Source organism: Acanthaster planci, linkage group LG18 (genome assembly GCF_054643075.1).
Source record: "Acanthaster planci isolate LZ-2023a linkage group LG18, COTS_SCS, whole genome shotgun sequence".
Taxonomy (NCBI): Eukaryota; Metazoa; Echinodermata; class Asteroidea; order Valvatida; family Acanthasteridae; genus Acanthaster; species Acanthaster planci.
In genome coordinates this window covers 13007256-13032253 of record NC_141794.1, presented here as the reverse complement: position 1 = coordinate 13032253, position 24998 = coordinate 13007256, and the positions used below count along the sequence as shown (strand labels likewise).

Here is a 24998-nt window from a genome sequence, read left to right as displayed (position 1 = left end):
AAAAGTAATTTTTTTGTAATTTTGATAAAATTGCAAGGCTTACCCCTTACCATTTTCAATTTTCGACCAAATATCAATTTTTCGTAATTTTGATAAAATTGCAAGGCTTCCCCCTTACCATTTTCAATTTTTGACCAAAAATTAATTTTTCGTAATTTTTATAAAATTCCGATGCTAACCCCTTACCATTTTCAATTTTAGACCAAAAATTAATTTTTCACAATTTAATAAAATTGCAAGGCTTACCCCTTACCATTTTCAATTTCTGACCAAAAATTAATTTTTTTGTAATTTTGATAAAATTGCCAGGCTTACTCCTTACCATTTTCAATTTTCAACCAAATATCAATTTTTCGTAATTTTGATAAAATTGCAAGGCTTACCCCTTACCATTTTCAATTTTTGACCAAAAATTAATTTTTCGTAATTTTTATAAAATTCCGATGCTAGCCCCTTACCATTTTCAATTTTCAACAGAATATCAATTTTTTGTAATTTTGATAAAATTGCAAGGCTTCCTTCCCCCTTACCGTTTTCAATTTTTGACCAAAAATTAATTTTTCGTAATTTTAATAAAATTCCGATGCTAACTCCTTACCATTTTCAATTTTAGACCAAAAATTAATTTTTTTGTAATTTTGATAAAATTGCAAGGCTTACCCCTTACCATTTTCAATTTTCAACAGAATATCAATTTTTTGTAATTTTAATAAAATTGCATGGCTTACCCCTTACCATTTTCGATTTCTGACCAAAAATTAATTTTTTTGAAATTTTGATAAAATTGCAAGGCTTACCCCTTACCAGTTTCAATTTTTGACCAAATATCAATTTTTCGTAATTGTAACAAAATTGCAAGGCTTACCCCTTACCATTTTCAATTTCTGACCAAAAATTAATTTTTCATAATTTTAATAAAATTCCAATGCTAACCCCTTACCATTTTGAATTTTCGACCAAAAATAAATTTTTCACAATTTAATAAAATTGCAAGGCTAACCCCTTACCATTTTGAATTTTCGACCAAAAATTAATTTTTCACAATTTAATAAAATTGCAAGGCTAACCCCTTACCATTTTGAAATTTCGACCAAAAAAGAATTAATAAAATTGCAAGGCTTACCCCTTACCATTTTCAATTTTCGACCAAATATCAATTTTTCGTAATTTTAATAAAATTGCAAGGCTTACCCCCTACCATTTTCAATTTCTGACCAAAAATTAATTTTTCGTAATTTTAATAAAATTGCAAGGTTTACCCTTACCATTTTAAATTTTGACAGAATATCAATTTTTTGTAATTTTGATAAAATTGCAAGGCTTACCCCTTACCATTTTCAATTTCTGACCAAAAGTGAATTTTTCACAATTTAATAAAATTGCAAGGCTTACCCCTTACCATTTTCGATTTCTGACCAAAAAGTAATTTTTTTGTAATTTTGATAAAATTGCAAGGCTTACCCCTTACCATTTTCAATTTTCGACCAAATATCAATTTTTCGTAATTTTGATAAAATTGCAAGGCTTCCCCCTTACCATTTTCAATTTTTGACCAAAAATTAATTTTTCGTAATTTTTATAAAATTCCGATGCTAACCCCTTACCATTTTCAATTTTAGACCAAAAATTAATTTTTCACAATTTAATAAAATTGCAAGGCTTACCCCTTACCATTTTCAATTTCTGACCAAAAATTAATTTTTTTGTAATTTTGATAAAATTGCAAGGCTTACCCCTTACCATTTTCAATTTTCGACCAAATATCAATTTTTCGTAATTTTGATAAAATTGCAAGGCTTACCCCTTACCATTTTCAATTTTTGACCAAAAATTAATTTTTCGTAATTTTTATAAAATTCCGATGCTAGCCCCTTACCATTTTCAATTTTCAACAGAATATCAATTTTTTGTAATTTTGATAAAATTGCAAGGCTTCCTTCCCCCTTACCGTTTTCAATTTTTGACCAAAAATTAATTTTTCGTAATTTTAATAAAATTCCGATGCTAACCCCTTACCATTTTCAATTTTAGACCAAAAATTAATTTTTTTGTAATTTTGATAAAATTGCAAGGCTTACCCCTTACCATTTTCAATTTTCAACAGAATATCAATTTTTCGTAATTTTAATAAAATTCCGATGCTAACCCCTTACCATTTTCAATTTTAGACCAAAAATTAATTTTTTTGTAATTTTGATAAAATTGCAAGGCTTACCCCTTACCATTTTCAATTTTCAACAGAATATCAATTTTTTGTAATTTTAATAAAATTGCATGGCTTACCCCTTACCATTTTCGATTTCTGACCAAAAATTAATTTTTTTGTAATTTTGATAAAATTGCAAGGCTTCCCCCTTACCATTTTCAATTTCTGACCAAAATTTAATTTTTCGTAATTTTAATAAAATTTCAATGCTTACCCCTTACCATTTTCGATTTCTGACCAAAAATTAATTTTTCATAATTTTAATAAAATTCCAATGCTAACCCCTTACCATTTTGAATTTTCGACCAAAAATAAATTTTTCACAATTTAATAAAATTGCAAGGCTAACCCCTTACCATTTTGAAATTTCGACCAAAAATGAATTATTTCAATTTTAATAAAATTGGAAGGCTTACCCCTTACCATTTTCAATTTTGGACCGAATATCAATTTTTCGTACCTTTAATAAAATTGCAAGGCTTACCCCCTACCATTTTCAATTTTCGACCAAATATTAATTTTTCGTAATTCAAATAAAATTCCAATGCTTACCCCTTACCATTTTGAATTTTCGACCAGAAATGAATTTTTCACAATTTTAATAAAATTGCAAGGCTAACTCCTTACCATTTTGAATTATTTGACAAAAAATGAATTTTTCTCAATTTTAATAAAATTGCAAGACTAACCCCTTACCGTTTTCAATTTTCGACCAAAAATGAATTTTTCTTGTTTTTAATAAAATTCCAAGGCTAACCCTTTACCATTTTCACTTTTTGAACAAAAATGAATTTTTCATAATTCTAAAAAATTCCAGTGCTAACCCCTTACCATTTTGAATTTTCGACCAAAAATGAATTTTTTCATAAATTTTAAATAAAAAGTGATTGAAACCAATTTTGATAAAATTTCAAGGTTAACCCCTTTAATTTTATAACAAAAATAAATTTTCCCAATTTTAACAAACTTGCACACTGAATCCCACATTTACCCTTGGATGGGGCATTTGAGAGCGAGCTCTGAACAAAATCAAATCAAGGTCATCATCCACCATTTGCAGACAATTTTCATTTTAATGTAAATTTTTTTCTTAGTCACACTTTGGCGTGTAACTAATAAGTTTTTTTCAGTTACATGCACTGTAAAATATGAATATAAAGGAACCACTGAAAGATTAAAGTGTAGATTAAAACACATCATTAAAAGATTACTTTAAAAGTACAAAAATTCACACATACACATGCAAAAACCAGGGAAATAACCATGGACACCCTCAGAATTTGTATTTTGGAGGGGAGGACTTAACCAACGAGTTGAAAGTGGTAAGTTACTGCAATGAATGTTGAGGGGGGCTGTGTTCTCCAAATAAACATTTGCAGTACCAATATTAGTATACATGTAGAGTCCACCATCTGTTTTGGTTTCCTCTTGGGGGGGGGTAGGGTTACTATGGCGATGCCATGGTAGCAACATACATTTTACAAAAACAATAAATACACAAATTTGATTAAATATTATTCCAGTGCACATGATTTTTTTAAGTACATCTACACGAATTCCAATTCATTATTCCATTATTGCCACATACACAGACAGGAAAGACAGGGACATTGACTGCAAACTACTCCCACGAACCCCAAAATGCAATCTGTCCGACCTGCTGGACTGCTAAGACAAAGGTGATTTCATTTCTCAGGACACCCCTGCCTCCACATTCCAATGGCCTAGCCTAATTTATCTGGATCGTTAAACTATAGTTACTAACTTACTCTGAGGAAACAAGGGTGGAATTCTCTTTCCAGCTGAGCCCCAAAACCACAGAGCCTGCCCAATGTATTGAGACAAGAAGTCATTTGAAGCCGCATGGGCCTAATATGAAGTATTTCTACAAACCAATCTACAAACAATAGGTTTTTCTTGTCTCATGATCCATGAAATATGACAAAAAAGTTTAACTACAAATAAAAACACTAACACTTCCTGAAATACACATGTAACATCTGTTATAAGATTTCCATTTTCCAAAATGTCTATGCATATTAATTATTGGTTTACGCAGCAGCAATATCCAAAATGTTTAGATCAAATTAACTTCGTAAAAGTTAGCAACAATTACAAAGCCAAATTTTACAACCCTAAATCTACGACTTCTTCCTGGCCTTCTCCCAACTTGGGGTCGGCTAAACCTACAAGCGTCAGTTATAAATACTCCAAGATGCACTGCATAAGGCATAGGCACTTGCTACATCACAGCCCAGAGCAAGCACTGTTCCTTTCTTCAAGGTCACACTTTGGGCAGGTACTGCCTACTGGTGGTTTGCAAACCGTTCATCAGTAATAAGTAAAAAAATAATTACAAAAGGCTCAAAGTTTCCTGTAGCAACATATTACATTACAGATACTATTCCAAATACTCATAAAAATACTTCATTAAATTAACGTGCATTTCGAACCTAAAACTGTTTATACTGAGGGTGTACTTTCTAGAAATTTTACTGTTTGTAAAACATATCAGTTAATGCCTGTAACAAAAGAAAAGTCTAATCATCGACTGCTGACCTAGTGCTTTCAACTTTTTAAGTCTAATTGCCTAAAAGCCTTCCTTACTGCCTCTAAAATGGTATGCTGCCCTCAGTCAAGAATAGATGCTTTCATCCTAATTGAATTTCCAAGCCATGATGAATCCTGTGATGACAATCAGAAGTGTGCTAGCAATGCAGCAAGCGGAGGCTGGTGTGGTTGGTTGGGGCTGGGGCTTTTCAGTTGTCACTGTTTGTGCAGCAAACAAAATGTGGAAACAACATTAACATAAGACACCAGATATTAGGCTCGAAATGGAGTCTACAACTTTGAGTGGATGTGTGCCAAATTGTGCAATGTCAACAGATGCCAGGCTTGTAATGGAGTCTACAACTTTGAATCTTGGGCAATGTGTCCCAAAGGAAATCATATACAAATATGCATGAATAGCAAGATGAATCTCCAAGGTCATTGTGATATTTCCTTACAAGTTGTGTTTTCAACTACTAAATCCGAATTTCACAGATCATTCCATTCACTACGTACACTTTTCTTTGTGGTGTTTGATCTTGAACTTCTGAAACCAACACTTCAATTTTGTCCAGATTTTTCATTTTCAGTTATCCCCCCATTCAAATCTTCATTTAACTTACCTCCAATAACTGTGTAAGACGTCTCCATGCCTCCCAGAATGTGATCATTGACATGACAATGTAACAACCAGCTACCAGGATTGTCAGCATGCATCTGGACTGACCCATACACACCTGAAGTCACAAGGGTTATATGAATATTCATTATAAACAAGGAATAAACATGTCCATGGCCACTGTCTTAAACCTCTGTTTAAGACAGCTCAGGAATATGGATGTTGATAATGCCAGAGCTGTACATTTAAGACTGGCCAAGCACATAGTAATACCAATTCATATATAAACTTCTGAGATACAAAGTCAAAAAAAGTTTTCAAAATTATAAATTTGCAACGATTCCCTCTATCCATTTTTGGTATGTACATGTACCTCTTGTGAGTAGCCTTAAACAATCTCCTGAGGAAATTGGCATAGCATGTTCTGCATGAGATGGCACAAAGCTAGCAGGTGCCCCATCAACCATTCAAAACAAGCCACCTGACTCTCTTGACCAATGGGAATGGGAAAACTCTTAAAAGTACTATTTAGTAAATATTTTCTTTGTTTCTGTTGAATACGTATCGTATTCCTAAGGAAAATAAGCTTATTTACATATGCATGACTGTATCTCAGAACTGTACAAATCCCATAAAACTTGCACTTAGATTTTTAACAGCATGATGAATCACTAAATAACAGTTACTTATGAAAGCATGCTATTAAATGCTGCATTGACACCTCAGAAAGAAAGACAAAACCTTATCTAAACTCAGCAGGGGTAGAATTCAAAGTTAGTTGTAGATATGAATGACTTCCAAAATCATTCATGATTGATTGAAAAGACCACACACAAGACAAAGTATCCCTGATACTGAATATTGAAGAAGGCCAACACTTCGACTTGTCAATATATGCTTGCATTTAACCTCATAAGAAAGAACATTTTCATACAAAACACCCTCAGATCATAAATCATGTCTTGCAGATTTGAGTTTATCTAGAGATCGGTTGCCTCATATCACAACATGCTTTAAGTTGTCTGAGAGTAGGTATAGTTGGTGTCTTACCAGCAAAGAGTTCAAAGACATCAATCCTGTTCACCATGGCTGTCCGGTAAGTGATCGTCTGGCCATGAAAGTGGACGGAATGGACGTCAACCTCATCCCCAAGGCCAATCAGGTACCATTCCACAGTGTCGTCCTTGGACATTTCAAGGTTACGGAGGTTGTGGTACAGCAAACCATTTATGCCTGGAGTAAAGGTTGGAAGCTACCAGCCTTAACCACTTGCTGCCAGATGGTTTGAAAAATGCAGTGCACATATTCGGGACTATTTCAAGATTTTTAGTTTTCAAAGTTCTTCGAAAATTCATCATTTCAATTAATGGATGTTTACATCTACACGAATTACTGTCTGGTGGCCACTATAGTCTGACAGACAAAATCTATTGATGCTCGAGTATTTCAGCCAGGAATGCAGCCTTGTAAAAAGAGCCCAGATTGTACGGTGTTTTTTAACTTTCTTCTATTCACAAACCTGGCACAGTGCGCTGCTGACCTATTTTTAAAAGGGGTCAGATTAGCGTGAAGCCGTGCTATGTGGCTCATCGCTGTGGTAGTGGAGCGCTTTTGTCCTCAGTGGTAATCCGCTCGCACTAAATGCCCCAAACCGTGGTATACTGTTTCAAAAAAAGGCTGGATTATCTCCACTATTGAGAGTGAAAAAATGTCAGTAATGCCCAGCAGCCTGGTCTTTTGTTCCGAGTACGGTCTTTATTACAAGGCCCAGTTCCCTTTGTCCGATTTCGGAGATCCCGGCCACGCGTATAAACACACGTGCCCAAAACCAGGCTCCCCGGCAGGAAGTGGTTAAGGAACAACCCAGTAAGCTCTGATTCAAGTTGGACTCAAGTTTTTCAGTAGGCACAGAATAAATGTTTTCGTAAATTTTACGAAAGGTACGTTTAATCAGAGCTGATAGACTCAAATGAACAGTTACTGTTTCAGATATGAAATTCTCATTTGCTTACCAAAGATTGTACAGCACCGCACAGCAGCGTAAAATGGTTAACTTTACCTTGAATACGCGTAAAACCTTGTTATAGCATGGGCGCCATTTGGGTGTAAATACACTAAGCTAACGCAACAGGTGCAGGTACCGAGACGCCGCGCTGAGCACGCACACCTGGTATGCCTGCACCTATGCATTAACGTTCACACTGGAATGGTACCTATGGTGATAGCAACTTTTTGGCCGAGTTCTCCATCTTGCCCCACTACGCCGCACTATAAAATCTTTGCTCCTTACCATGCATCAGGTTGCTCTCCTGAAAACCAGCATCTTCCTTGTCCACAAGATTCGGCATGCTGCAGAACTTAGCGATGTTCTCATCCAAATACCAGCTCTTGTTCTCGTCCATGACAGTAAAGAGCAGCACAAACTCCTGGTCCACATCTCGCCGGCGACCATCTTCACCGAGCGTGTCCGGACGACAGACAACCATCGGACCAACCAGGCCGGAGTTAGTATCACGCTCTTTATCAATGTTGGAGTAGTAAGCATAGACCACACAATTAGGGTCTGCTGCAGTTGGTCCAGCGCGTTCAGGAACTTTCCAGCGATAAGTCTTGTTTCCACCAGCTTGAACACCCCCTGTGGAACCAAAGAGAAACACCAATCTTTGCAACAGATGTCACCATAACGGTGGAAAATGGATAACAGCATTAATAGTAACCACAATGTCAGTGACGTCCAGTAACTTTTTACCATGCTCTATTTGCTTAATGCATACCACCCGCATCATTCTCCTGTTCATTGATTGCACATCTCACAAAGACATCACAAAAGCTGATCTGTTCTGAGTGAACACGAGTCTTTGACTAGTGTTTGTTTTTTATCTTTACGATAGAAAAACTGGATGCAAGTAATTTGGGTAGAGTAGCTTGCCCAAGGACACAGCACATGGATCTGAACTGGTCCTAGTGAACACCAGCCACAACATTTTAAATACTGAAGAACTTCTTACCTTCACTGTCCATGGAATCTTCGACCACCAGAACCCCATGCGGTTCCAAAGCGTACCGTCGACTTGCCATGTTCTTGAGAACAACTTCCACTGTCTCACCGACTTCCATGTGAAGCAATGGTCCCTGAACCCCAAGATGTGCATCAGTGCCTGTTCGATTCTTTTCCACTTTGAAGCTCTCATCTGTAAACTCTCTGAACAAGGCTTTCTTATACCTTGAACCAATGGATGTTTCTCCTTGGTTCACAAAAACATATCCCGGGCTAAAACATGGAAAATGGATAAAAGATACCCAAAGTTGGCATATGATGCAAGATATGGGGCGGAGAGACCCCCCCCTTGGTGTCGATCATTGTTTGATCGGAATCTCAGGAATTCTTTTCAGACCACTAGGGGAGATGTGTTAGATAATAGTCTAGAGTTTATAGGGATTGGCCATGTGGGGGGGTACCCATCGGCCCCATAACAAGCACGGTATCAATGTTGGTGGTCAGAATTTTAAAAGATTCACTGACAGCTCACCAAGGATAATTAACCCTAACCCTCCTGAATCCTTCACCTGTTGGAGGATTGAGGAGGGTTAGGGTTAATGCATTGAAAATGAACCACCTTACAGGCTGTATTTGTGCCATCAAACAGTTTGGCATTTTCTATTGTAATTCACAACATGTTTGTTTTTCATTTCAATACCAGTGTTCTCTCCATTCAAGTTATTTCTATGCTTCAGTTATTCACTTTTTCCCAACAATTCTGCGGGAGATTGTTTGAAGGTAAGGCCTTACCTTTCTGGATCGGTCAAGTTCTGGCTTCGTATCGGATCGTATTTCACTGGAACAAAGTCCCAGTATCTCTCCACAATGCCTATGTAGAATGTCCGGACAGCATTTCCAACATCTGGGGACACAGCATTCTCCTTGGGAGTTACTGTAAACGACCCCTCCATTCCTTTGACTAAGTGGGAATTGGTTTCACATTCAATGTGAAAACGTCCTACACAGAAAAGAAAACGAAGTCGATTTTCTTGTGACTTTTTCTGTACCCTCACAAACAAATATTTCCTACATTTGTTGAAACATGTTCTTTTGAAACTTTGATCTGACATATAAACAGAGTTAAGCAGCTGTAATGAATGCAACAGAAACAAACAGGACATCAGTGAGTCAAATACAGGAATGAATGATTATGTGAACACACATGTGAACAAAGGGATGAACAAACCAATATGGTCATTATTTTTCATTATTCAAATCAATCAAAAAGGCTACAAACGAAAAACAAATACATTACCAAATATGTAAATTAATCAATAAATTTCAACAAAAAAATCAACTTGATAATAAAAACCAGACAATCAGTTATAAAAAAATTGCTACATATAAAAAAAAGGACATCCAACAATGAATATCATAGAACAAAAATGGCCATCCTGATCATAAAAAGTCTCAATTATTGTCCATTATTTATGTAAGGCTATGAAATCTAAAAGTCATTCGTTACCGACAACATCTGCGTCCATGATGACTGTCTCAGATACACCAGGAAAGACTGGTACCGCCACTTTCCGAACCGAGTTGTGAGTGACCACCTGGCTCTCAAAAGCTACAGTATGCTCATCGCTGTACTTGCCGACTGCCATCACATGCCAGGAGACACGATCTCCAACAGTCATTGTTATACCAACAAGATTGTTGTAGGAGTAACCGTTAATTGCTAAACACCAGAAACAAAAAAAGAAAGGTATGATGGACGGGGTTCCCACATTTCATGGGAACAAAACTCCCTGATATTTCCCTGAGCAAAGTTAAAAATTCCAGGATCATTAATTTGCCGTTATAGTCTGCTAGTGAACATTACAGGTGTTCATGTTACAGGTTATAAGGTTATACATGTACATGTAGGTGCCCTACAGCTACATCGATACAGAGAGATAGAGGCATTTAATTACTACGAGTACACTAAGCTGTACTACAAAGCCACTACAGCCATGTAATCATCCAGAGGATTCGCTGTTTGGTATGGACACGAGGAGATAAAGTCTGACCACTGGGCAAACAAAATTCCCTGATTTGAGGGACTTTTCTCAAATTCCGTAACTGGAAAAGAGGGAGTTAGTTTCCCGGTTTTCCCTTATTTGGAGGAAAATACGATTGGAATATGATGAAGCAGGTGCTTGTGATGGTTTGTGTCATGTTGAAGCAGGTGCTTGTGATGGTTTGTGTCATGTTGAAGCAGATGCTTGTGATGGTTTGTGTCGTGTTGAAGCAGCAAATCAAACATTAATATTTGGAATATAATCATCTGCTTGTTTTCTGACCAATTTGGAAATTACTTCACGGATATTTACCCTCAGGGTAGGGTGTATGTTAAATCATATTGAAATTGGATGATTGTTAAGGTTAAGGCACAGACAAATAAAACAGTCTCAGTGATTTTAAGAAATGATGTAGAAATCTTACAAGCCATCTGATTGGACGTCACAAAAACCTCATCATTCTTGTCAACTGCTCCAGGATTGGCTGAGTATGTGGCAATGTTCTGATCAATCAACCAGCTGAGATTCTCATCAAACGTCGTAAAGAGGAGAAAGAATTCCTGATCTACTCTAAGCTGTTAAGGAAAACAATACAGTTGTCTTCAACGTAAAAAAAATGATAAACGCGGCAGAAGACTACCTTTTAAACTTGTCATTTTAAGCCAACTTTATCGTCATGTATTTGCAATTTAAGGGATATGCCCCCTCTTCAAAAAGAAACACCCTAGATGGCCCTCTACCCCAACAAATATCTCTTTCTTACGTTTTTCAAAATAAACACAACACAACAGTCTGAATCCTTTAAAAATTGGGAAATGTCACTATGATCATGATGGCAAAAAGAATTTCAAATTACGTCAGTTAAGAGCAAGACAAATGCTCAACTAACAGTGACCACTTTCTATGTGTTAAGTTTTGGTTGGGTAGATTCTATTAAAACCGATGCAAAACCAGGTACTGTATTTCAGAAGATTTGGTTTTATTCAAATGGCTAATGTGATACTTCAAAGGGAGTCTTCAGTATAGCTAGAGCTTTGGGAAAAATCACATCAGATCAACTTCAAGTGACATGAGAAATAGGTTTGCGGGTTTGTTCAAGTGACAGATTTCAAATGGAGAACAGATTGACTAGTTTCTCGTGACTGACCTGTTTGCCTGTAGTAGTGTTCAGACTTCCCTTTTTGCACACCAATAACGGTCCAACCAGACCAGCGAACACATCACCCTCAGGGTCAACGGCTGATGTATAGATCCAGGTAATGCAGTCTTGATCAATGTTGGTAGGACCGACGTACTCTGGTATAGTCCATGTGTAAGTGTAGGACGATTCAGGTATGACCGTCTCATCAAAGTGATCCGCACCTGACAAGATTGGATGGGATAGTGAGTTATACAAGATAGTGAAGCTAAGGTTGGAGTGTCCTGACTGAGAAGTGAGTTTTGAGTGCTGAAGCCTGAATTTGGAGTCTTGGTAACCAAGAACCCAGCAATGCTCATTATGGCTTTAATTCACATGTAGGTATGTTAGCTAACAAATTGGAGGCGGACATGTACATCAAGTTGTTACGACACAATTATTAGAAACTGTCAGGAGAATATTGAACAGAAGCTGCTGAACCTTTTCGTCCAAAACTGTAATAAGACGGACGTTAATCTGTAAAATGTTGAAACATTAATACATCTTCAGGATAAACAAGGTAATCATATGAAATAAACACCTCTGTTTTCAGTAAGGCTGAGAAGGGTCCAAATCTTCAGTGCACTAAAGGTGGGAAACTATACAATAAACATTTATTTTTTTAAAATATTTTTTCCATGTTTAACCAACACTTTCCAAAGGCAACTGCCACTTAACTTGGATTTCATATATGCATACACGTACATACATGTAGTTCGCCATCCATGCACATGATTGACTTAATGTATAAATAAACACGTAGATCGATGCTAAGGGGTATACAAAATGACCAATTATTCTTGTTTAAAAAACTATGCCATTAAAGGACACATTTATTTGTACTGTTTAAAAATGAACGCCTGATCACATTAATCAAACGTCAAACCTTAAAAAAGGGGTTCTGTTGAAACATTTTGGCAAGTCTATAAGCATTTACTGACCCTTTGTGTAAAACGTCCCAACCTTGCTGTGGACATAACTTCAAACCCAATATTTGACTTTGTCCTACCTGATGTGCCATCGTTGTAAGCCTGGCCCTCGTTAGATTTGTTGTAGCGTACTCCATGAGGTTGTAAGCTAATGTTCTGATTGGTCAAGCTGTTCCTTAGGGTCACCCTGATCACGTCCCCTACCTCTCCCCGGATGACAGGTCCCAGAATGCCCAGGTGAGGCTCAGCGTAAGATTGAATGGTGAAAGTGTTGTCTGTGTAACCAACAAATTTCGCTTTTCTATATTTCCCACCGATTCGATTGTCTTCCTTCGTGAAGAAAGGGTAGGAATGGCTACATGATAAAACAAATAAAATCAATGGTATGAGGAAAGCAATTGTGGTCAAAGTCAACTTGTTCTATTTCCAAAACATACAGGCACAGCTCCTTTTCAAGTTATCATGGGACTTGTTACTTCAACCTCAATCCCAACCCTGTTGAAATGCAACACAAAGCAACAGCGGTCATTTGGGAGAACAATACACATCAACATACAGAGTCTAATGTATAAGACTCTGTGTAACTTGGAACTTGATGTATCTGGAGCACCAAAAAGTGCCACAAAATTCATGGTTGCATTCTGTTAGATTCAGATGAACATTTCAGCCATGTTGCATTTTGTTCCATTAAAGCAAGGTTCTCATTTTAGCTGTGTTCTATTCCATTGCACTCAGCAGGTTGCCTAGAGAACATGAGAGACAGGATTAATGAATACACCTGCATTCATTGGTAGAGATACCTTGAACTATCATTGAAGCTGGTTCCATCACTGTGTGTTCTGTTAGGTGCATAGTCCCATTCAATCTCTTCAGCTGCTATAAAGTATTCACGCTGACCTGATGGCATCTCAGCTTCTCCTGGTGTCCCGCAAGATTCTGACACAGTGTATAAAGCCTGTGCGCCATCTACAAATGAGATTAAGAAAAATAACAGACTTGTTTCCTAAAAGAGTTCTGTGGAGCTTCTGCAAGGTCTGTAAAAAACACTCAGGCAGGAGGCTCAGCGAGTAATGGATCAAAAGCTACCTTTTCTGAGTAATTCCAATTGTTTATGTTACTATTTAGTGATAGCTGGTTCAATATGTGGTTGATATTGTATACATCAATGATTCCATAAACAAACTTTATTGTACTTTTTACTACACCAACTGGTATACTGTAATTTGTCATTTCACCTGACACATTAGAGGTTAAGTCAATAAAAATCAATTAGATATTCAACTACTCACACATTTCCACTTTTGTTAAAACCAATTAAATAAAAGAATCAATAATTTGGGTTATCTTCAAGGATTTTGATGTGACATGGTTTTTCAATTTAAGTTCAGAAAAGTGTTTTATTTCCGTCTAAGACAGAAGTTGTTGACACATATGTGAAGTGTAAAAATAGCACAAAAAACAAAGTTGGGACAACGCTGTTGGCAAAAGGAATTAGATCTATAGCAAAACCCCAGATTTCCCAAACACTCACCCTTGAAATGAGTGGTCGAGGCAGAGGTGACTAGCCAAGTTCCTGGATTCTTAGCCTCCATCATGGCACTCATCAAAACAGCTGGAGAAAGACTAAGAGAGTCCCGACGACGCCCTTGAAACGTCTAACAAGACAATTGAATTAAAAATGGAAGCATCAGCTGAGATTGTTCCAAGATCAATATTTGGCTATAAAAAACTTGCGTTTTAGTTTGACAGGAAAGGAGAACATCCTTGCCATCAGTACTATACTAATGTAAGCTCAGTACTGGTCTTGAGGTAGATTTGAACATACCAACAGGTTGCCATGGAAATAGATGGTGTGAATATCAGCCTCAGTCCCAAATGCCATAATATGCCAGTCAACCTTGTCTCCAACGCAGACCTCCAAGCCTGGCAGGTTGCCATAGAGATAACCGTTGATGCCATCCATTTTGTTACTACGGATAAAGTCGTCACTTTCTGAAAAGGCCAATTGAACAGTCTGCGTCATTCATGATCTTTAATCAAATTGACAACGTAAATTCTCAGGGGTAAGAAAGACCACAGGCTAGGACTGAGTTGTGGAGACCCCCTAGGGCCAATCAAATGAAAATTAAAAATGGACAAGAGTTTGAAGATTGCACAGTTTTTTATTAATTCTTACACTGCATTCAATAATCAATGATTGACATTAATCAATGGTTGATACTTATTGAAAGTCAGTGGACAGATACAGCAAACAATGAACCAAAGTAAATGAAAATAAATGAAGGAACACAAGATATAGTACTCAAAGCATACAGTTCTTGTTTGCCTTCAAAGAGAACCACCGTTTGACTAAAGCTATCAACCTTCTTTTATGATTCGTTTATTGAAAATCCTCCATATTACTTGTTTCAATCTATTACTAAAACCAAGAACTCAGCCCAAGACCCCTTCATTATTAACCAGTTTAGCCCGCAACATTTGGTTTACCCTGATCAAAATCTGTCCTGCCGATGTAGGTTTCCACATTCTCATTTAAGAGGTAACTTAGGTTCTCATCCATGATGGCGAACATCAGCAGAAATTCCTTATCAACGTCTTTTCTTCGCCCTTGCTCATCCAGGATCCCTAGCAAATCAGACCGGAGATAATTCCAACCACTAAGGTATTATCTTGAGATAATTCCAACCACTAAGGCATTATCCTGAGATAATTCCAACCACACAGGTATTATCTTGAAATGAATACTTGAAATAAAGGAAATATAACTATTCATCAAGTCATATGAAAAAATAGAAAAATCACCGGCAGAGGAAATAAGGATAAATTTTCCTCAATTTAAGGAGATCAACATAGAGGGTGTTGTGTAAGCTACAGTACAAGTTATGGAAAAAACTCGGACTGTTTACACAGTGATCACAAGTCATTGATAAGATTGGCAACGCAAGAATGATCTTCAGTCAGAAACTGAGTATTTAAAGCTATCTTAATACAAACCACACCAATCAATCCAAACACATCTAACAAACAATGGCCAGCCAGTTTATTCATAACAATGAATATGGTGAACAAAACCTGATAACAAAAGCCAACCTTCTTTACAGATGACAAGTGCCCCGATAAGGCCTGTGTTGGTACCCTCTGGGGTGGAGATGTGAGTGTGATATGGCCAAGGCCTACAATTCTCATCATTGTCAGCAGGTCCGGCAGCTTGTGTGGCCTTCCATTTGAAGCGGTGTTCCCCACCAGGTTTAATATTCTCATCGGCTTTGTCTTTTCCTGACGTCTTGTCTTCATAGACTGCACCTACAATTCAGTCAAATTCCACTTAAAAATTCAAATTGAAGTGACTTTAAGCTTTAAGAAAGATTCTTACCCTTTTAAAAATTAACAGTGACATAGCTTTTCTTTCAGTAGCTAAGATTGTTGACAATTTTACATCTCATTCACCAACTCTGAAGAATTTTTATTTTTGTAATTTGATTTAATACAGTTCTACGTAAACTAAATCTGTGGCTTAAAATTACTGCCCTAGGGAAAAACCCCATGAAGTGGGAATGATAGCCAAACCAAATAACGGTCTGTCCCATAACTTGTCCATGTCAAGTTGCTTTAAATCTTTTGGATATTTCCTTGAATACAAAGATACATGTACATGTCTTTTTTTGCGTTTGGGTGAAAGTTGTCCTGCACAGTCTAGTCACAGTCCAATGCAACAGCTTCAAAACATTTCCTCTTGGGTTTTCCCCAAAATATTGGCTGACCTAAACCCCAAATTTCCTTCTTCCTGTCAAACAAGAGGATCGTGAAAACATTGTGTTTGTGCAGGAGAGCAGAAGGCTCTGTTTTTGTCTTGTACTTTGTCTGGGAGTGGCCGGGGTTGAGGGGACGGGGAAAGAGACAAGACAACTAACTCAACATGAGCATGTTCACCAAATGACTTGGAAACATCCACCTTATTCCCAACTCAATTTTTTCAAAAGATATTTTTAGAGCAAGAGGCTGGAATTTCAATCAAATGAATGTTAAATGGTGACGGAATTTATACTTTTGCAACCAGCAGTACTACACAACATTGACAACATTCAAAACCAGGCTACAACCAGACAACTTCACCGAGTTTTACAATGTAGTCAAATCCCAAGTGTTTCCAAAACTTTCCTTATATCTTACCCTCAGAATCCTTTTCATATTTCATGCCATGAGGGTGCACTGTATACGGCCGACTGGCCATATTCTTGAAGTGGACAAAGATGGTATCGCCAACCTCTGCATAGAGCAAAGGGCCCAGAAATCCCAGCCATTCTGGCTTAGGAATCTCCTGAGTGTAGGTGTCATCTGTGTACTGCTTGTAGACTGCTTTTTTGTATTTCCGTCCGATGCGATAAGTGCCGTTCAGAAGGAAGTCTGCCTCATAGCTGCATGAATTAATGCATATAAAAACAAAATCACTATACATGTACAGGTATATGACACAGGCTACACACTCAAGGTCGGAGGTTATTCCATTTACTGCACTCACATCTGAGGAAGGAAGTCTGCCTCATAGCTGCATGAATTAATGCATATAAAAACAAAATCACTATACATGTACAGGTATATGACACAGGCTACACACTCAAGGTCGGAGGTTATTCCATTTACTGCACTCACATCTGAGCAAAGGGGCTGTTCTGCCCAGGAACTGAATATCAAGCAGGTTGTTGTGGGTGCCTCTCACTAACTTTCGCATTCAACTGTTCTTCTTATTAGCGCCTGTCAAATGAAGCCTTTCATTTTTCTTTTCTTTGCATTTTGCCGGTTTACCTGTTTAGGATGCACGCTGTTCACGTGCAGTCTCTCTGCAACAGTCTTAATGATGTTTGTACATTGCAAATGTAGTCAAAGCTTCATGATTTTCTGATATAATTATATTTATATGATATATAATTCGAATGACAGTGGTGTATTTTTAAGTATCTGTGCTTATTACAGTGTGTTTAGAAGTATATCTAATCTGAAAGTTCCTTTGAAAGTGGTACTTTTTGCTGTCACTTTTGTATTGTTAATTACGGAGGTTGATTTTATGTCAGAGTTTTTGTCCAGAAATGCACAGTTTATTTTTTATCTCTGACTGTAAGGGTCGCTTTATGACTATTTTCTTTAGCTGAATCCAACGTTGGGGTGAAATGTTGTACGTTTATTTCTGTGTCCGTATTAGTTTGATTCATATTATTAGAAACTAAATCATTTAACTTCAGTTTAACCTTAATTTAAACTATCGATGGCTTTACAAAGCCACAATTAGATTCACTGTTGATTTATACTGTTACTTAATGTTCTTCTTCTTTCTAATTTGATTCTTTTCGGAATTAAATAAAAGACGATTATATCAATACTTTAATTCCGAATCCACCTCCGACCTCTCCAGGGGCAACTCTCCATTTACTGTGTACAGAAACTTGTATGTTTTCCTCCTTTTTGGCTGCAACATGATCAAAATAACTGAAACCTTTCCAGTAGTGTGGGAGATAATCATAGCACATACATGTAAATAGTGACATTTCAGGCACATTTCATATAATGGTAAAGAGTTTAGTCAATAATTCATATTTTCCCCAAAGACCACAACACGAGTTTTGCCCCTTTGAGTTTCAAGTGAAATATGGAATAGCCACCAACAGACCAATCAGAGAGAAAAGGCAAGAATCAGTGACATCATCCCGACAGCGAGAATGTACACATGGCCCCAACAATACATCATACATGTACTGTACATGCATGTTTTCCAAAATTTTCTCTAAAATTACAAGTTAGGTTGAAGTGTAGCCTTTTCCAGGTGAAGTTTTGGGACTCTGATGTCATGGATGTTATTCATACGCGATGCACATTTCAGAACCTTCACTCTTACTGCATGTAGGCCCTGGTTAATACACATGATACTTGATAGGCCCATAGAGCTCTATGATAGGCCTAGGCCTACCATAGAGCTACGGGCCTACGTACATCAAACACGTACGTGTACGCCTGAAATTACATGAATTAAAGCTTGCAAAGATTCAAATAAATCATGTATTCTCATCATTCCTGCCGTGGCTGACAGGATGCAACAGTGTTCCCAACGTGGATACTTGGACATGAAGGGGCACTGCACATCATAAAATGAACTTGCTACTGTAGTGTACTACTGCCTCCGGAAAGTAACGTTTTTAATGGCAAAATCTCTGGTCACCACTTGTCAGTGCTGCGCTGGTGACCACCTTCCACGCTGTCCAATTTCGTTTTCATATAACGCCACCAAGAGTCTCACTATGAGCGCCATCAAGTACAGGTACAGGGTTACTTTTTTAAAAGCTTTTTTCGAAGTTCATTTTATGAAATTCAAAATAAACTTGGTTTCTTTCGAGATACATTTTTCTAAGAATCGTTTTTATGACACATCAGGTTCGTTTTATGGCATTATGTCTACGTTTGCAAATAAAGGTTTTTATGAAATTATATTTTATGATCAATTTTTTTTCATGAAACATTTTTCCCAAGTTAATTTTCAAAAGATGTATGTTCCCAAGTTAGAGTTTATATCTCATGAAAACGAACTTGGAAAACATATCACAAAAACCAACTCGACGAACACCATCCGAAAGAGGGATGGCTTGGACTTTCACGTACTTGAACTAAATCATGATCGCATCACTGGTTATCAACAGTCGATATCATTTATGAATGCTGGAGGACATCATAATTCACAAGAACAAAAGAAAAAAATTGTCTGAGATGCTAATGACTATGTACACAAACGCTGCGAGAGCCTCAGTCATCGGCGAAATTAATTTGACGATGAGAATTTGGGACAACATAACTCGCCAAAGGACTTCGAAGGTACCTTTCTTCCGCGTGCAAGCAATAGGGGCGATTCAAAATAGTGCGCCTCCAAGAGTTTGCAACGCATTGGCCAATTACTATGGGCCAAATCTGTCGACCCTTTCCAAACGTACACTGGGTCGACAGATTTTACATATCAAAATACATGTACGGGTCGATTTATAGTTGGCTGTCGAATTTGCATATTATCATGTATACGCAATCAAGCGCACAAGTCCGTGACCACCTTCTCTACAAACACTTAATATTACCGGTTAGGCCCCACTATTTCGCTTCTTTCACAGCTGATCTCACTCACAACATTTAAGAGCATAAAGAGTTCGACCAAACTGATGCAATAACTTGAACTCTGTGGTTGCAGTAGGCCTATTTGCAGAATAATCAAATTTAGAGGCACAGGCTGAGCTATATCCCCCCTCAAAAAAAACTTAAGCACGCCTCTGTCCTTCGGCACGCACGGTTACGGTTCCAATTCAGTCACAGAGGCGCCTCGCTACAAAATTGTGGAATACCTGAGTGCGCGCGCCAAGGTAACATTCCCCGACGCCATAGGACCAGAAACCCAACTGTTTTGTCGTAAATAATTTTCCATTCGCTCGAAAGTTATTATGCTGTTTTTTTCTAAAAAGCCATAGCTACTTCCCCACAAAAGACACCTGGCACATATTGTGACTCAAAGGAGGCGCCCAGATACCGAAAATAAGGCTTCCATAATAGGATTGTGAACAACTGAACAAAACTGGAGCTCACTTTTGATCGACTGTCGCGGGCTGCCGAAACCGATTACCGTCAAATCGATTCATAATAGCACACCTCCAAGAGGTTGCAACGCGTTGACCAATCACAGTGCACGAAATCTGTCGACCCAATGCGCGTTTGAAAAGGGTCGACAGTTTTCCCGTTTTGTAATTGGCCAACGCGTTGCAAACTCTTGGAGGCGCGCTATTGTGAATCGCCGATGGGTACAGTCCACTAATTCAAGCCCCATTGGAACTTTGTAAAATCAGCATTGTTCAGGGCCCAATAATGCATACCAACATCCCTGAGATTTCAGAAACACAAGTGAAATAATTGTCTAGTCCCTAATCTTTCAATTTCTTTTCAATTTTTTTGTGGGTTAACCAATTACATTTTTAATTATTCCCACAAAACAAAATCACTAACCGAAAAGAGATTTTTCCGAAGTCCGATTGCAGCCATTTTTCAAGTGGCAACCCTCAACTTTCCCGGGCACTTACGACCATTTTTCAACAGTAGTTTTTAGCCATTCTGCTCTCATATGAAAGCTCATAAGACCCAGGGAGTTCATCCTGGCAACGATTTACACAATCTCACTATTTTGGGGGATAAACAATCTCCTTTTTCAAAAGATACTGTGGGGGCACTTTTAATGCTGACGAGCTGGCCAGGAATTCTCACTTGAATTAGTGGTCTGTACCCAGATATTGTTGACCCAAAATAGGCCAATGTTATTAATTACCCTAGTGGCCTGTTGCCTTGAAAGTGCCAACGCTTCATGAACGGTCACTTTCCGGGGATTCTTCAACAATGAAAAAGTCGATAATCGATAATCAATAAGAAAACTTTCCTTTCCCCAACCAAATCCTGCATACACCACTGGTCACACTATCCCGTCATTGTCACATTTTCCCGTCTTTCCATGTGTTTCCAGTCACGTTCGCATTATCCAGTATGTTTCTTCTCCTGCTTTTCCATGATGGGTTAGTTCCTTTTCCACATGGCATTTACACGCGTCTTCAACCACGATTCAACCACGTGCAAGTACACGTGTGAACACAGCATCTTTGACTAGTTTATCTTGAATAGGTAGATTACCATCACAACGCGTGACATCGTAGGTCCAGCACGATTGTGACATCTCAGGAAAACGGTCTATATCCTCCGTGCTTTCTGCATAATTACTTTTATGTTTCATTTCTTTATACTTATTTAAAGCTATATTTCTCATCAGTTTGATAGAATGGAGAGCAATAACCCTTTGAACTGAATTCCTCCTGCCTGTTTATCAAATTAATGTTCAGTTACCGGGAGCCAGGAAATCTGCTGCTGCCCTTTCGAATGTTACTGAGTTTCGATTACCGTTTCCGGACTGTGACACTCTGCACGTATACATTATCTCTCCTTGACCTCTGTTTCATAAGTTGTGGCTTGGCGGTTACCGCAGCAACCCAATATTAAGTATCACACTATGTGTTGACTTAGAGTTACGTACATGCCTATTGTCATGTTCCTTGAAAAAGACCCATTGGTATCAATGATTACCAAATTGTGAACAGTTTTAACCATGCACTCGGTCCAAATGCTGTATCCAGGTTTTAGTTTCTAGAAAGTTTTAACAACTTAGCGCCGGTTGACCCAATATGGGCCACATTTTTTTATACAATCAAACTTGAAAATGCCAACGTGCGGCCGGGGGCAGCTTGGCCCCCGCCCCTTGCTGGACATACGCCACTGCCCAGCTAGCTCCTCAATAATTTGAAGGCTTTTAAACTAGACCTGGATTTATTTTATTCCAAAATCGGCATTTTGGAATCGGAAATAAGTTTTAAAGTGTGAATCATGACTATCGAAATCTTAGCGACTGAAATCTTTGGCTATTGTCCTCATTCAACGTCACGCACAAAACACCAAAATAGACAACAGGCAGAACCACCTTCCAAAAATCCCAAAGACGAACAGTCTTTCCATTCCTAGCAGGCAAAGGCCCCGAATCACTAATAAATATTCCCCCTTGAGTTACATGTCACATCATTATTTAAAGACGGCTGATATAAATCTACACCCGGCCAAAGGTTGTTCAATCCTGTACAGGAACGACCATCCATGGCTTTTGGAAAAAAATTTCCACCCGCAGTTGTTCCATTTTAAACCTCTTGTGTTCGTATAATTAACTGGCAACTGGCAAGAAACCTTTGTTCCTGTTGTTATTAGGGAAAATTGCGACAGTGGGAGACTTAATGGAGTATGACAGGGACTGAACAAATTTGACGACATACACGGCAATGACCATTTTTTGTCAATGAAAAGTGCATGCTATTCTGTAACAAAACTCACAGACCCTATCCTTTGAATCATATAACAAACCTTTTCAGCCATTAATCACTATTAAAACACAAGTTACATCTCCAAATCGCTTCCATTAAAACAAAGGCTTACCACGCACCTATTCTGCATGAGTGAGTAAGGTTTGGGAGATTCGATGGCGTTTATTCCTGCCATGTTTACTTGCTAAGCTCTCTGGCCCACAGCTTTTATAGTTAAACTGAGCATACATAGCACTATAAATAGTTCAAGGTCGCAATCCCAATGCCATCCTAACCAAATAAATGCGAGTCTTTTTCTTCCTCTTTGCACCATTCCTGCCGTTTCTCAAATGTTACTTTCTCTACCCACAGTTCCTCATCATGATCATAAATCTTACAAACCAACTTTGCACCCAGGTCGTACTTTGATTAGAAAGGGCCAGTTTATGAGGGAAAAGGACGCGGGCAAGCACTGAAAAACAATGAGGAAAAGTGGAAAAAGAAATTAACAGAGGAGCTGAGAGGAGAGAAAACCAACAAACAAATGCAGAAATGTAATACATGTACATCAAGCAGCAATTTAATCACCCCGCCCCCCACATATTACATAAAACCCAACTTTCACTCAACTCCACTGCTCTTGCCGGATGCGTGACCGATTTTACTGATGGACGAAGTTGGCCACGCCCAAAGTTAACTCTGGAAAATCTTGTGTAAAAGCCGAGATAAGAAAACTAGAATTTCGACCAGAATAGCGTACAGCTACAGTGGAGGCCGGGGGACCAGGGTAAATGGCAGAACGGCTGAAGAGTTTATGAGCCAAAATGGGATGCTGATAGAAAGAGAACGGTAAATGGAAAATTCATGCAAACTTCAGACGGTGAAAACTGATCATCACATCAGATCGATGACAAAAGGATTGTTGAATACATTAATAGAAAATAAAGCCCAAAATGACGGTTATACTTTATTGTCCTGATACGATATCATTATTCATAACCTAATTTAGTAATTTGTAACATAAACAGGTGTAAAACTAAAAGACACACAAGACCTAGGCAATCCACCTGCTTTATGAAGGTAGACGTTCATTAATTCAAACAGTGATATCGTGGGATTGAAGTGTTTCGCCAAGCTTACCTTCCTTGCTGTATGCCCGTATCCTTGATGAGATTTCTCCCTGAAGGGGCATAGTCCCATTCGATCTCCACAGCAGCTACGAAATATTCACGCAACTGGTTATTACCCAACCCTCCTTGTGCAGACACGATCACACCGCTAACGATTAACAGCAGGCCCTCAATCACAGCCCTGATGGTGTGCAAACGCTGCATGCTGTCTGATGATCAAACTCCAGAGACTGACATACAGAGACTGATACAAAACAAAAATCCTTGATACAGCAGGGTCAAATTCTCGTTGCAACCCTTGCTAGAAATCGTGTAGGGCTAGATCCTTGCTCGATGAGACAGTGTCAACAGGGCAGTGTACGCTGCACACGGTTGCAAAGTGCAAGTGCGATTGATTTAAAAAATACACTCAGCTACAGGCTAGGCTACAAGTTCGACAAGGCTTACACCACCCATGCGCCAGCTCACATGAACAATTGGCTGTTCAGCGCTGTACTGTCAAGCTTACCTCTGGCGATTACATTACGCAAATATACACTTGCGCGTGAGGTCAGATCAGAGACTGGGTGAGGCTTGGAGTACGAAGGGCCGGGGCTGAGTCGCGGACTAACTTAGCAGCTAGCTACATACTGAGGATCAAGAGGGCTCTAGGGCACCCGTCAACGGGCAATCAAAATAGCGGATTTTTATGTTTGAACGGTTTTGCTGTCTGTCCCATGGAGGACTGGAAACAGACAAGAAGAAATTTGGGTCAAGGCCCCTGTTGATGTCGCGTTTGGTGCTTACAATGTGTTAAGCATGTGTGACGGTTTCATAACAATCGAAACTTTGCAGCCGCTTACAGATTGAGTCAAAATTGTTTCTGCATTCCCGAAGCCTTGTTATGACCTTTCCAGTGAAACACTGAACAAAACACAATTATGAAAGAAACCAATGGCAACTTATTTCTGGGTCATATTGCATCTGTAAGCTAAATGGTGTGTCTGGAAGCTATATGGGAGTGATGTATCAGGCTTAGTATTTATATTTTCAACTAGCCGTTTACGGGAACTTACGATGTATAATAAGCCTCTGGCAGTGAGTAATCTTTGGGAGGACATCTATGACTTTGGACGAAGAGATTTTTTTTCTCATGACCAGACGGTTGCTCCTCAAAGTGAGACAGTACAGTGACTTTTCGGGATCCTAGTTGACAGATTGTAAATAATTTATCAGCGAGCTTATCACCGTACTTCATCTCGCTGAGTGGTCCGTGGACCCAACATATGGACGCGTAAATGGGAGACTCTGGGTGCCCAACTCGGGGGAGTTCTGCTGGGCAAAGGAACGTGTGCAATGGAGCCTTAATTGCGTATTACTGTGGGTGAGCTGCATTTTTAATTCGGTACATAGATGCAAAATTCTGTTCTTGATAACACAGCCGACCCTGACCTCTGCATGGTCTC

At 38.4% G+C, this 24998-nt stretch overlaps 1 protein-coding gene across 2 annotated transcripts; it reads right to left on the bottom strand.

The window, feature by feature from the left end:
- Positions 1 to 3259: 3259 nt before the first annotated feature.
- LOC110985691 (hephaestin-like protein) lies at positions 3260 to 24253 on the bottom strand. Of its 2 annotated transcripts, none has more exons than XM_022246903.2 (17): positions 23564 to 24253; positions 16692 to 16936; positions 15612 to 15824; positions 15009 to 15146; positions 14347 to 14513; positions 14053 to 14176; positions 13322 to 13487; positions 12602 to 12876; positions 11563 to 11777; positions 10840 to 10990; positions 9881 to 10093; positions 9166 to 9373; positions 8384 to 8646; positions 7666 to 8010; positions 6426 to 6608; positions 5380 to 5493; positions 3260 to 4975 (listed from the first exon to the last, which is right to left on the bottom strand). In XM_022246903.2, exons 1-17 carry the CDS (start codon positions 23755 to 23757, stop codon positions 4863 to 4865), a joined length of 3327 nt encoding a protein of 1108 aa, XP_022102595.2. In that variant the 5' UTR covers positions 23758 to 24253; the 3' UTR covers positions 3260 to 4862. The 2 variants fall into 2 exon arrangements, with proteins under 2 accessions (XP_022102595.2, XP_087004623.1); XM_087148497.1 differs by lacking the exon at positions 23564 to 24253 and adding an exon at positions 20860 to 20912.
- Positions 24254 to 24998: the final 745 nt, after the last annotated feature.

What these genes read in the sequence shown, in the direction of transcription:
- LOC110985691 (XM_022246903.2), bottom strand. Translation starts at nt 23,757, where the DNA reads ATGCAGCGTTTGCACACCATCAGGGCTGTGATTGAGGGCCTGCTGTTA. An exon ending in CTCGACCACTCATTTCAAGG is followed by an intron (nt 13,488 to 14,052) that starts GTGAGTGTTTGG and finishes TCTCATTTGTAG; the next exon opens with ATGGCGCACAGGCTTTATAC. An exon ending in GTCTTACACAGTTATTGGAG is followed by an intron (nt 4,976 to 5,379) that starts GTAAGTTAAATG and finishes CTGCACAAACAG; the next exon opens with TGACAACTGAAAAGCCCCAG.